The sequence below is a fragment of the Macrobrachium nipponense genome, chromosome 33 (genome assembly GCF_015104395.2).
Source record: "Macrobrachium nipponense isolate FS-2020 chromosome 33, ASM1510439v2, whole genome shotgun sequence".
Taxonomy (NCBI): domain Eukaryota; kingdom Metazoa; phylum Arthropoda; class Malacostraca; order Decapoda; family Palaemonidae; genus Macrobrachium; species Macrobrachium nipponense.
Window position 1 is genome coordinate 957,737 of NC_087219.1, and position 12,875 is coordinate 970,611.

A 12,875-nucleotide genomic window follows, 5' to 3' on the forward strand; every position below is an offset into this window, starting at 1 on the left:
AGAACTGCTAAATTGGACATGTCAGAAACCTCTGACTCGCTCACCTATATAAAAGGTGTCGGTATAAAACTGGGGCGAGTGTTAAACACTACCACAGCAACCCCTCCAATTAGCCTTTTCCTCATCAAAAGACCCTAAATACTAGGCTCAGAGGTCTGGATAAACTAATCCTTTATTAATAATAATAACTAGAAAATATGGCCTGATTTCAATGTTACATTCTAAAATACATATCATCATCTAAGAGTCTGGTTACCTAGACAGAATCCAGACATCTTTGCTGCAACCCATTGCATTGAGTAACTTCATCTTCTCACTGGCAACATTGGAATTGAGGTATTGCTCCCAAGCAAAATTCCATTCCTCATCTCCTCCCTCAGAGATGGCTGTGCAATAGACGACGCTCTTCAGGTTGGGAGAGATGATGCTGAAATAAATGGCTCTGTGTTATAAAAAAAAAAAAAAACTAATTCACACATATGTACTAATAAGGACCTGACCTTTCCACTGACTTTTCTGTGTAGTTTCTTATAAGATTTTTTTTACAACAAAAACAAGATGGTATTGCCTGCTAAAATAAAGCTACAAGAAAGGACTTCTCTCTTAAATGATGACAACTGCGTATATTCCAAAGAATCAGGTTAATGATTCTACATTCTGAAAGTGTACAAATGAAAATTTCATCAGAGCAGTTGACTGCAAGGGACTACATATTATACATAAAAAAATATAATTAAACCTCAACAAAATATAGTTGTCAATAACTATACAACTTGGATCAGCAAAAGATTGATAGCTCATGACATTAAATTTTTACCAGAATCTCCATAAGATCCCTGTGATTGCTTATGCAATGTGATTTTGATTTACAGTAGTACCTCGAGATACGAAATTAATCCGTTCCGAGGCGCCCTTCGTATCATGAAGTTTTCGTATCTTGGACCACATTTTACATGTAAAATGGCTAATCCGTTTCAAGCCCTCCAAAACCACCCCAGTAAATTTCATAATAAAGCTAAATCGACCTATAAACAATGAAATACTACAACAAATTGGACCATTCAATACCTAACTTAATAACGTAATGCAAATTAACCTGTAAATAAAGTGTATTAGTGTACATGGTATACAAGAAATACTGTAGGTAAAATGTGGAAGCTTACCTTTCGAGCGAGGCTATCTCCGAAAGTGGCGGCAGAGGAAGAGGAGGACAAACGGCGGATACGTACGTACACTTAACTTTACGAAACACATAAAAAAATGTAAGGAAAACTAAACTAAAATTTACGAAACACATTAACAAAACTGTAACACTTAACTTTGCAAAAAACTAAAATAAAAAAAAATTTCTTTTTTTTTTTTTACTTTTTTTTTACTTTACGTAGGTTTTTTTTTTTTTTTTTACAGAATTTCAACTTCATCACCACTTTCCACTTTCTGTTTTTTATCACTTGGTTTTTCCTTTTTGCTTACAACTTTCTGTTTTTTATCACTTGGTTCTTCCTTTTTGCTTACTCCTGCTAATGCTAAAGGCCTCTTTAAAAAATAACGATCCAAGGAAGATTGCTTCTGCCTACTTTTCACAATGTTCCTGAAACGACTCAGGCAAACGTCATCGAACTGCGCAAGCATACGACCTGTGTGAGCCTTTTCGGGGTGTCTTTTTTTCTATAAATGATTGCACTTTATGAAAAGCGGCTAGAACATCCTTAATTTCTGCCATTGTCATAAGGTCGTCCTCCTCTTCCTCGTCGCTGCTAGAGAACTCCTCTTGAACAACGTTATGCTGCATGGCCTCCAACTCCTTCAGGTCATCTGTTGTAAGCTCCTCTTGGTGCTCCTCGAGAAGGTCGTTGATGTTGTCCTCGTCGACGACCAGCCCCATGGACTTGCCAAGTGCAACGATCTCGTCTAGATCTGGTTGGGAAACAGTTTCGGGATCGTCAACTGTTTCTGAATCTGCAGCACCAGCTTCGCCCACGTCGAATCCCTCGAAGTCTCGGGCGGATACGGCATCAGGTCAGAGTTTCCTTCAAGAGGAATTCAAGGTTCGCCTTGAAACCTCCTGCCAAGCTTGGTCAATGAGTCAGATGCAAATGACGATGTCGAAATGCTCCTTCCAAAATTCACGCAAGGTTTGTGGTATCAGTGATGTCAAAACATCTCTTGAAAAGATGTTTCGTGTACAGCATCTTAAAGTTCGATATCTTAAAGTTCAATATCACTTGCTGGTCCATGGGCTGGAGGAGAGGGGTGGTGTTGGGCGGAAGGAAAAGAATCTTGACGAAGGAATACTCCGCTAGGATATCTTCCTCGAGGCCAGGAGGGTGGGGAGGGGCATTGTCCAACACCAGCAGACATTTCAGGGGGAGGCGCTTCTCTTCCAAAAATTTCTTCACTGTCAGGCCGAAACACAGATTTACCCACTCCGTGAACAAAAGCCTCGTTACCCAGGCTTTTGCATTAGCCCTCCACATCACTGGAAGCTTCTCCTTAAGCACTCTGTGGGCCTTGAAGGCTCAAGGAGTCTCGGAATGATACACCAGTAGGGGCTTCACCTTGCAATCCCCACTGGCGTTTGAACAAAGTGCGAGCGTAAGCCTGTCTTTCATAGGCTTATGCCCGGGTAGCTTCTTCTCTTCCTCCGTGATGTACGTCCGACGAGGCATTTTTTTCCAAAAAAGGCCAGTCTCATCACAGTTGAAGACTTGCTGAGAACTGTAGCCTTCCTTGGTCATCATCTCGTCGAACGTCTTTTTAAATGCTTCGACCGCTTTCGTGTCCGAGCTGGCAGCCTCCCCATGCCGCACCACCGAATGGATGCCAGTCCGTTTACGAAATTTCTCGAACCAGCCATGCGAAGCCTTGAACTCTGGGGTTTGCGTTGATGTCCCTTCCCCTCCATCATTTTCCGCCTGCGCAATCAAATCGCCGAAAACAGCGCTGACCTTGTGGGAGATTGCCGTCTTCGTTATCGTATCGCCAGCGATTTCTTTGTCTTTTATCCAGACAAGAAGCAGCCGTTCCATCTCGTCGTGTACGTGGGTCTTCTTGCTGGACAAAATAGTGATACCCTTGGAAGGTGTAGCTGCTTTGATGACATCCTTCTGTTTAAGGATGGTGCCTATTGTCGATGGATTTCGGCCGTATTCCTTGGCGATCACACTCAATTGCATACCAGCTTTATACTTCTTGATAATCTCCATCTTTGTCTCCAAAGAGAGCATTCACTTCTTTCCATGAATTTCAATTTTCTTGGGACCCATGACTACATTATCTTGTACATAATCTACATATAAGTAGAAAAAAGTTTTCGCACAACACGATAAAGTACATATACTGCAACGAAATCACTAGCGAATTTACGTTACTAAACGAAATCGATAGACCGAACGAATACCGCGTGCGTACGATAACGATGCTGGTACCGAGTGGCCGAGGCACGCCACCACGTACATAGATGCATGATGGGAGGGATGCTGACCAATAGGAGAGAAGGATCTCATGGCTGTGACTAGCATCAGGAACCAATGGGAGAACAGGAGGATGGTGGTGAGTCTACTAAGTTGGCGGCGCGCGAGTTTCAAAATTGTTATCGGTGGTTCAGGCGAATCTCGGACTTTACAGAAACCTTCGTATCTTGAAAACCTTTCGTATGTAGAGCCGTTAAATTTTTCGTATCGGCTTTCATATCTCGAGTTTTTCGTAAGTTGAGCCTTTCGTATCTCGAGGTACCACTGTATATCCATTACTTATTATCTTTCCTAAAACCTGATAGAATTATGTATACTGCAGTTCAGTATAAAGATATTTATATGTATCTATGCTTACTTACTACTCCTGCATTGCAAGGCATGCATTTACAACCTCATGCTATAAAATATCCAATTCTTGCCATGCAAGAATTGCAGTTCACTCTAACCACCTTTTTATAAGATACGTACGTCCATTTAGGTCATGCTACATTCTTATCACTATAAAATCTACATATAAAAGGAAGTTAAAATATATTTAAGCTCTCATCTATACACTCACATTCACACACACAACTGTAGTCCAAACAAAAAAAAGATACATGTTGGCATCACCCTCTAAATTTCATGAATCAACCACAAGGTGAGTGTTCAGTCATTTAATTCCGTTTCAGTATGTACTTTACTTTCCCCTGAATAGTGTGGCAGTTAAAAATAGTTATCCTCGAATAGTTTAATCATTATCAATATTCAGCCCCAATTATTCTGTATTCATAATTCTCATTTGACTCAAACTTCACATTTTTAGTTGTCAACTTGTCTTCATTGTCAGTCTTCTGACTGTTCATGAACAGTCCTCAATTGCTTAATCTGCAATGTGATTTCTTGAATTTTACCACTTCCTGGTCCCAGCTATTTCTGGAAAGTATTTCTTTAAATTTCATTTTGACGACTGAGGTAACTTGGTTATGTTTTGAGGGGAAAACAGCAATTAGCCAAAAGGGATGGCCAGATAAGGAAGTGGCAGGATTAAGTCCAATAAGGTGGCTCATAAAAAAACGTAAAGAATGCTTGTAGGATCCCACGCAGATCCTATCCCCTGGCTGGCTAGTCTCCTCACAAACATCTCTGTGCACCAAAAACGCATATACAAGAAACACAGTATATGTCACGCATCTTTTGTACATATATTTTCATTCATATTATTGTTATGTTAAATGTATCATTATTATCACATACATTTCAATGTCAGCCTCAGAAATATGTACCATAGCTTCAGTCTTGTCTTGTACATTGATTTATATGCATCTTTCCATCCTTCAACAAACACTAGTGATTGTATTGTGACCTCTGTTTTGTCTGCCTCTTGTCAGGCACTATATTTCTGTTTGCTCTCTGAATAAATCAGTAAGTTTGTAGACACAGTTTCTTAACCACGCCTTCGCAACATGCTAAAGATGAAGGCCTCGACCAAAGGGGAATGAGGGGTGAACATGATCTAGGCAGAATGGAAGGAAGAGAACTCATTTTACATTTAATCCCATGAAGGGAACACCTGACATGGATGTGGTATTAATGATGATGATGATGATGATGATGATGATATTCTTCAACTTTGAAAAATTACCTCACATCCCCTGGGTTGGTCATCCACTGTCTGTACATGGTCAGAGATTTATTGACACAGTCTTGGTAACCAAGATTACAAGCCCACATCAGAGCCCGTACACGCTTCAACTGGGTCAGATGTGGGTCGCTCACACTATCTTCGAAGCCCACAGAGTTGTAGAGAGGAATTAGCAGGTCAAGCATGTATTTCTGGAAGAGAAAGTATTGATTTTAAAAAATAAACAAATAAAATCTTGTAATCTGAGAAAACCTACTTTTTCTTTAAATGCTTTCAAGCCACAGAACCATACAGATGAATCAGAAGACCAAGCATGCACAATTGTGAAATAAAGACTTGTCTATTCATTACATATATTGTCTCCAAGTCATTCAGTAAGTCTAGAGTATGTTTCTCTAAACAGACGGCATCTCAATTTTGTATCATTTGTTTCTCATCTTAAGAAGTAAAGTCGGTGTTGATCCAAATTTCACTTGACAAAATGAAGTTTGCTAAAAGAAAAAGGAGAGAGGTGTGGTCACTTCTATTTTAGTGAATCATCTCCTAAGTTTTCAAATCTTCATCTGAGCATCCTATTCTGAGAACCAGATTCAGTTCTATCACTGTACGTAACTCTTATTTAAAAACTAGCGTAGTAAATAAAATCTATAAATAACAATCGCTGAAAGGGACATAGATCTAACTGCTGATGAATCCCTTCCCTCGTTCCAAAAGAGGCGCCTTGGTTGCTGATCAAATGTGTGAATTTTTGGTCTCAAGGACACCATGAAATACCACAATGACCTTTTCCTTGTCTCTGATGCACATTAACAACCTTTAAGGCAACATCTTCAGTCTCCAAGTCAGCAACTTACCTTAAATGATCCATAAGCTCCAGATGTAGAGAACATGCCGTCCAAGTAACCCATGTTATTCAAGGTAGCAACCCAGGGGATATATTCAGTCTCTTTGGCCAAGTAAGCAATGATGCTCAGAGCTGTTGAATACGACAACTGGCCTGTTGGAAAAAATGGCATTGTAAAAAGAACTGACATTCAGAATGATTATGCATCTTTCTGGGTGTTATTATCATCTAACTTAGTTTAACTCTTTTCTGCTTCTATTGCATATGATCAGTCAACACTCAATTTTACACTTATTATTGTTTGTATACAAGTTTTTACCTATACAATATTTGCTACATAAGATTAAATAGGAATAAATCTAGTCATGATTTTTACTCAAACATCACTTCAGCTATTTCTAATAACTGTTACATTTCCCGAGAACCTTGGAAGGCCGAATGAGTTATGAATCTCCAAGTTATTTCTCAGCAACTGGGCTGTAAGTAACTGTACAATTGTATACTACAAATGTTTGGGGTATAAAAAAACTTTGAATGTGTCTCCAGAAGAGAAGGAATGAACAAATAGCAATTTCACCAGTTTTTCCATTTTCACAATTAACATTTTTTTGCAGATTTAGTTCGTGTTTAATTTACATTTTTTGCAGATCTAGTTTATGTTTAATATATGTGAAATAAATGGCATTTAACTATTCATATTCAGGGCCAATGAAATTTTGATAAATAGAGATGGCATCACTGGGTGATATAATCAACGGTAGAATAACCTTTTTGCTTCTTACAGAAGACATTCAGATTGGTCTTCAGTATTTTTTCACAATTGAACACTAGAAAGTCATACACAAACTGAACTGAATTTTGAGGAAATTTGTTAATAAGGGTTCTTTTTATGGGGTTCTTTTTTTCTCTTTCATGATCAATACAGCCCTGATGAAAATAGAGCTGTACACCCAACTTCATTCATAACTTTAAATTAAATAATGCTACTAGCCGAGATCACAATTAAGCAGAAGCTTCTGCTTCGGGAAACTCAATGAACTTTTACTTAAATGGTCAAAGCAAAGCACTAAAAGGTTTCTTCTCCAACATACCAGCACGGGCTAGATCAAGAGCGTCATCAATAATCTGAGCTCGATTGATAATGTTGATGACACCATGGTTTTCTTCAAGCTGTTGAACAATCAAGTTCCAGTTGTTGTCATCATAGTTGACCCTGAAATATCCAGTCTCCTGTAAGTTGAAGATAACCCACTTGTCTCGTGCAGGCAAGGAATTTATTCTGATCTCAGATTCGGTATCATTCATCCAAACTTTGGCACGAGTGTCTGCGAAGTTGGGGCTGTCCTGACTGGTATAGGTCAGAGGTACCCACCACTTGTAGTCATGAGTATCAGTGGAGTTCTCATTTTTCACTAATAAAAAGCGCTCCTGTGGAGGAGGACCATTATAAATTGTGATTACATTTGCATATAATTCCTTGATTCTTATATCTTTTAAATTTCCTCCTATTTCATGTACACTCTTTTGTCATTTTGAGTAAAACTTATAAAAAGAAAAGAGGAAAGTATGCAACACAAGTAAAGGCACAGCTGCCAAACAATAATTCAAAACATGAAATTTCCAAAGAGAAGCTTCAGTGTCACACCAGTTCAGTTCAATTGACTGTCTTCCTCATACCTGTGTTACAGAAGCTGAAGTGCCAGATGGACTTCTTTCCACTTTGATGACTGGATAACCCATTTGGAGGGTCCAGGTGTCCATCACCTTCTTCACCGTGAGGAATTTTGGCAAAGTCCCGTCTCCATGGCCTGCTTCTGTCAGGAACCTCCATAAATCATCTTGCTCAGCATTTTTGTATTTTCTGGAACACAGAAAACAATGTGAGGCAGATCACCAGTGAGGTAAGAGTGAGGATGAATAACTAGGTAAGAGATCACCAAGGAAGTGAAGTAAGAGACAAAAGTGCAGTGTGAGGGGAAATGAGCTACTTAAGGAACAAAGGCAGATGCAAAACCAAGAATGAAGAAAAGTAACCGAGACAAGTGTAAAGTTTGTAATAGAAATGGCTCACTTAAGGACATGACAATTAGGAATGTTACATCACTGACAGAAGGAAGTTAGTGATAGATATGAGACTGGCTAAAGTTAAGAAGTTCATGAAGAACTGACGACGAAAAAGGGAGGGAAAGCCTTAAGGGAAGTGTAGCCCCAGATGAAGGCACAGAGAGGAGAGAGGAACCAAAGGTTGAAGAGAAGTGAAATCAGTGGATCAGAATAGGTTATTGTTGTACAAATGCATAACCCATAATGTCCACACATGCTGCCATAAACTCTAAAAAAATGAAATAGTTAATCATTGATGAAATTATCTATAACTATGAAGTGCAAAAGAAATCCTCATACTTACAAAGTAGTGAGATAATTACTGAGTCCCTTGGTGAAGGTGCTGGGAGTTAGGAAATAGTTCATCATACGGATGATGGAAGATCCTGCGAATGTTGGGATTTGTTTTAACAATTGATTGACTTTGTCTTTCACACACACACACACACACACACACACAAGTGGAATCTTTTCTTAGCTGTTTTATTATTAACCATAACATTCCTCTTTTCCACTAACATCAGCAATGCTAACCAATGTCATTAAGTATCTCAATACCATTTTGCCTACCTACTACTGACCTATGAGCCCTTACTGGCCCTTAAGTACATTATCAGTTATCTATTAGCTGTCATTTTAATTCAACCACTGGCGCCCATCAGCCACTACCGTTTACCCATTAATGCCAGGCAAATAATCATTAGTACCAATTCAGCTATGGAGTCAGTTCACCAGCTTATTCCATGAACTCCAATATTACAATTATTTTCCCATTTGTAATCAGTTCCCTCCCTTTTAATCATAAATTACCCTTGAACCATTAACACACATCACCCTGTCCATCCACACACCATTTGTTTTCATTGCAAGTAGCTGGCATCACTGACAAATGATAGACGCATTAGAAACCAACTTTCTTGAAACCTGGGCTCTGCCAAGCCTCAATGCAAATGGTTTCAATAGTCTTAGCTTTGAGTTCGATTGTTTAAGGAAAAACTCATGGAACTATTAAAATGAATGTTATTAACTTTAACAGTTATTTTTACCTAATTTATAATTATTAACTTTAGCAGGGTTCCATTTTACATCTGTCTTCTTCTCCTTGTTGTTATGTGCTGGTAAAGTGTGAGGTGTTTTATTAGATTCCATAAAAATGTGTGCATTACAAATAAACAAAATATTGATATTAAATGCATCTATTCCATCTTGTATTGTTCTAGATTCATGCCGTCACAATCTTTTACTTTTTTAAACGCCAGTGTAATAAATCAGCGTAACACAGTGTACATACTGTAAACTGCTAAATGGTAGTACGTATATGGATCAGCAGAATACAAAGGCAGGGCGAGAATAGCTAGAGATGTTACATTTTAATCTTGATGAGTACTCAGGGGAATATAGTATTTCTTGTGAAGAGACAAGGTCATGCAGAGCTGCCCTCATCTGACTCAATTGTTACAAGGAATGGGCCACTGAACTTCACTATCTTAGGTAATCAATCATGCCTCTACAATGATCTATAAATCGTCCGGGAAGGGAATCTGTTTACATTCCAGAGATGACCTGGAACCCAAATACCCACAACAAACAATACTGTATCCACACATACACAAAACTGCCTCTTTCTTTGTTTACAAATCACATAGTAGGTACTAACTCCTCTTCCTCTCACCTTTACTGTAGGAGATGCGGTCGAAAATTTCATTGATCTCGTCTGGGTGGTTGACAGGGATGCTGATTGGATGAGAGGACTCCAGACAATCGAGGCTGAAGACATTCTGGACGTCTTCTATTACCGTTTGTTCCATCATCTTCCACGAAGGCTCAAACTATGCAAAGCAAGAAAAAACATTGTTATTAATTGTTCAATGTGTGCACAATTATGTTCAGAACTAACAAAAATGGCCACATAGTTGCTGTTTCCCAAGAGAAGAATGCCATTACATAAAAGATATGGACTGTTACCCAAAATGATTTCGGTCAGTCAGTCAATCACTGCCACATCCCCCCAGGGGACAAACTGGTCCTCGGCAAATTCTTGCCAAAACTGTTCTCTCAGAACATTCCATTGTTCCTCTCCTACTTCCTTCATTGTTCTCAGGCATATCTCCCAAGGTCTGTCACCTACATACTTTCCTTCAGTCAGTGTTTAATAGTAAACACTACTGTGTATATTTTAGTGTACATTACTGAAAGTATGCTATTATTCAGCATCAGTTTGAATATTTCAACTGTCTTTCTGTTTTTCTCATCCTCTCCTCAAATTTGCCTGCTTGGCAACAGCCATGCTTAATGTTGCTACTGTTCAGAAACACAATGATCTCAGTACCACATTGGAGCATGTTTAATTCAGTGTAAGGGTCAAAATCTCCAAATATATGCAGAAATAGTAATTTTACTAGAAAAACTAACTGAAACAGCCTGCATTCAACATAACAAAAATAATTGCTTTAGGTTTACTCAAGACAGACCAGCATTTTCTCCTTGCAATGAAAAACCGATAGTACAAATTATGTAATCTACTAACTTACCGTAGGTATTTGCAAAATTACCAACTAAGCCTTCTTAGATGTTGTCTGTTGACGAACTATACATTAGACAATACTGTATTTTATGTCTGGTAATGTAAACATAAGGATAATATACTATATCTTGATCAAAATGTTTAGTCAATAAAGGTCCTTGGAAGAGGCCCCAGTGGAGGGCGAAACCATTGGGATGAAATGAAATCACACAATAAAGAACTAAATCCCAAATACTCACAGAATTAGAGCCGACATATTCCATGAACGAAGCGAAGCCTTCGTTGAGCCACAGGTCTGTCCACCATTCGGGTGTCACCAGATTCCCAAACCACTGGTGGGCCAATTCGTGGGCCACCACCTGCAGCACTCGCTGCTTGTTGGAGGCAGAAGAGACGGCAGGGTCGTACAGCATGGCTGTCTCTCTGACAATAAGCAGAAATGAGCATTTCATTTAGAATGATGTCAAATGCTAACAGTGAGCTAAGGTGAATATTTCAAGATGGGATCCACCTACGACACTGAATGAAAGTGAATAGTTCAAAATGGAGCCAGATTGCCACTGACTGATAAATAGTATTTGAAAATGGAGTAGAGTCCCTCAGTGAGGGAGTGTTTTAAAATGGGGCCAAACTGTCGGTGAAAAAGAAAGAGATAGCACTTTAAAATGGAATGAATCTGTAACTGCAGAGTACAACTCTGACAAATATCTTAACGCTGACAAGGATTTCATGGACAGAGGAAAACTATGTTAAAACATTAAAATTCTCTGGGGGTGAAAAATGGCAAAAAAATGAAGTCAAACTGACATTAAGTAATGCTAAGATTAACTCATTCAGAAATCAGCTCAAACTCTTTGGCATCAAAAAGAATAAATGAAAATGATTGTGAAAAATGCAACAAAAATTACATTAAAATAACTGCTGTGATGAGAAAGGTGCCACAGACCATCTGAAACAATTAAATTATGACAGCAGAGGAAAAAAAAAAAGAGCAAACATCCTAAAACAAGAAATTTCCCTAATAGAGTAAAATAGGAAAACACCAAAGTCAACTGAAATTCTGAACCCATTCAACAACAAGAAGTACTTCAGAGCAAATATGCCAACATAACAAAAATTGGAAGAAAATCTACCTGTATGTAATGAGTCCCCAGTTCTCCATGGCCCCAGCTGAGAAGTCAGGAATGGCAATCATATCAGACTTGGGCAGAGGGAAAGGAAGCTTGAAGTACTTTTCGAAGAATGTCAAAACGTCGGGTCCTGCTCTTAAAGCATAATCAGCTTGCTTGATGGCTTGTTCGCGGGCCCACACTGCGAAATGGATTACAAAACTCATTTCAGGATTCTTTTGGAGGAGTAAAGGTTGTTCTGAATTTTTTTCTTTTACTATTACAGTACTGTATCAATATCAGTGTTCAAAATGTGAGGCTTTTATGTGATTCACATCCAGAAGGTCATTGACACTGGATCAACATCCACATGAATTCTAAGGAGAACTATAAAAAAAAAGAAATCATTATATTTGTAACCTGAACATTATCTATATTTTTGGTTGTTACTATGTTCATTAACTTACCAAGAACTAGCAGGGAAAGGGAAACAAATAAATTGAGGCTAAATAAAAAAAAAGTTATTACATTGATTTAAATAATTGAAGTACTCTTTAAATTTATATTATTGATTACACCTCTACTAATCCTATCTTGATCAACTGGTACATAATCAGCGTCCCTCCTCAGCCCAGCTACATCACTTCTCATCTTTTCATTTTCAAAAGTATCCCTTCGCTCACTTTAAACATGGCCATCTTTTAGTTTCCCCACGCAAAATGTTTTCCCCTCATCTGAAAACAATTCCTTTGGACACACTCTTGAAGGTGCAGGAAACTCACCTCTGAAGAGAACGTGGTCATTCTTCGTGGAGTTCATGTGGGCGAAGTCGCTGATCACAAAGGCGACCAAGTAAGTCGAAGTCGGGACACTGGTGTTGAAGTGGTCCCAGAACCAGCCTGGTTGTCCCTCACTGGAAACAGAGACGAGTCAATTCCATTTTTTTTTTTTTTTACAAACCTGTTGCTCAAAAGGTCTTTAATATTAAGCAAAGCAGGTGGAGGGGTTAAGTGAGGTTACGGTGCTGGGGAAACCCATGTAGAAAGTAGTCTTCCCTTTTCTGAACAGTTAGCATGTAAACTTATTGTTCATTTCTAAATTATTTGAGTTAAAACTATACTGATGAGATTGTTTCATTGTCTGAAGAATTCTGAAAGAAATTGAACTAAACTTGCATTTGGATTTAATTGATTTA

At 38.6% G+C, this 12,875-nt stretch overlaps 1 protein-coding gene across 6 annotated transcripts in view; it reads right to left on the reverse strand.

Annotated features, from left to right (window-relative positions):
• LOC135202916 (aminopeptidase N-like) overlaps positions 1-12,875 on the reverse strand; it is a 69,678-nt gene that overhangs the window by 8,235 nt on the left and 48,568 nt on the right. For all 6 annotated transcript variants that reach the window (XM_064232373.1, XM_064232372.1, XM_064232371.1 and 3 more), the window contains exons 6-15: positions 12,463-12,593; positions 11,705-11,882; positions 10,811-10,994; positions 9,720-9,876; positions 8,352-8,433; positions 7,622-7,805; positions 7,036-7,372; positions 5,955-6,097; positions 5,101-5,291; positions 257-427 (exon numbers count right to left, since the gene is read on the reverse strand). In XM_064232373.1, the coding sequence (XP_064088443.1) occupies positions 257-427; positions 5,101-5,291; positions 5,955-6,097; positions 7,036-7,372; positions 7,622-7,805; positions 8,352-8,433; positions 9,720-9,876; positions 10,811-10,994; positions 11,705-11,882; positions 12,463-12,593 (1,758 nt within the window). The remainder of the gene's footprint in view (positions 1-256; positions 428-5,100; positions 5,292-5,954; positions 6,098-7,035; positions 7,373-7,621; positions 7,806-8,351; positions 8,434-9,719; positions 9,877-10,810; positions 10,995-11,704; positions 11,883-12,462; positions 12,594-12,875) is intronic.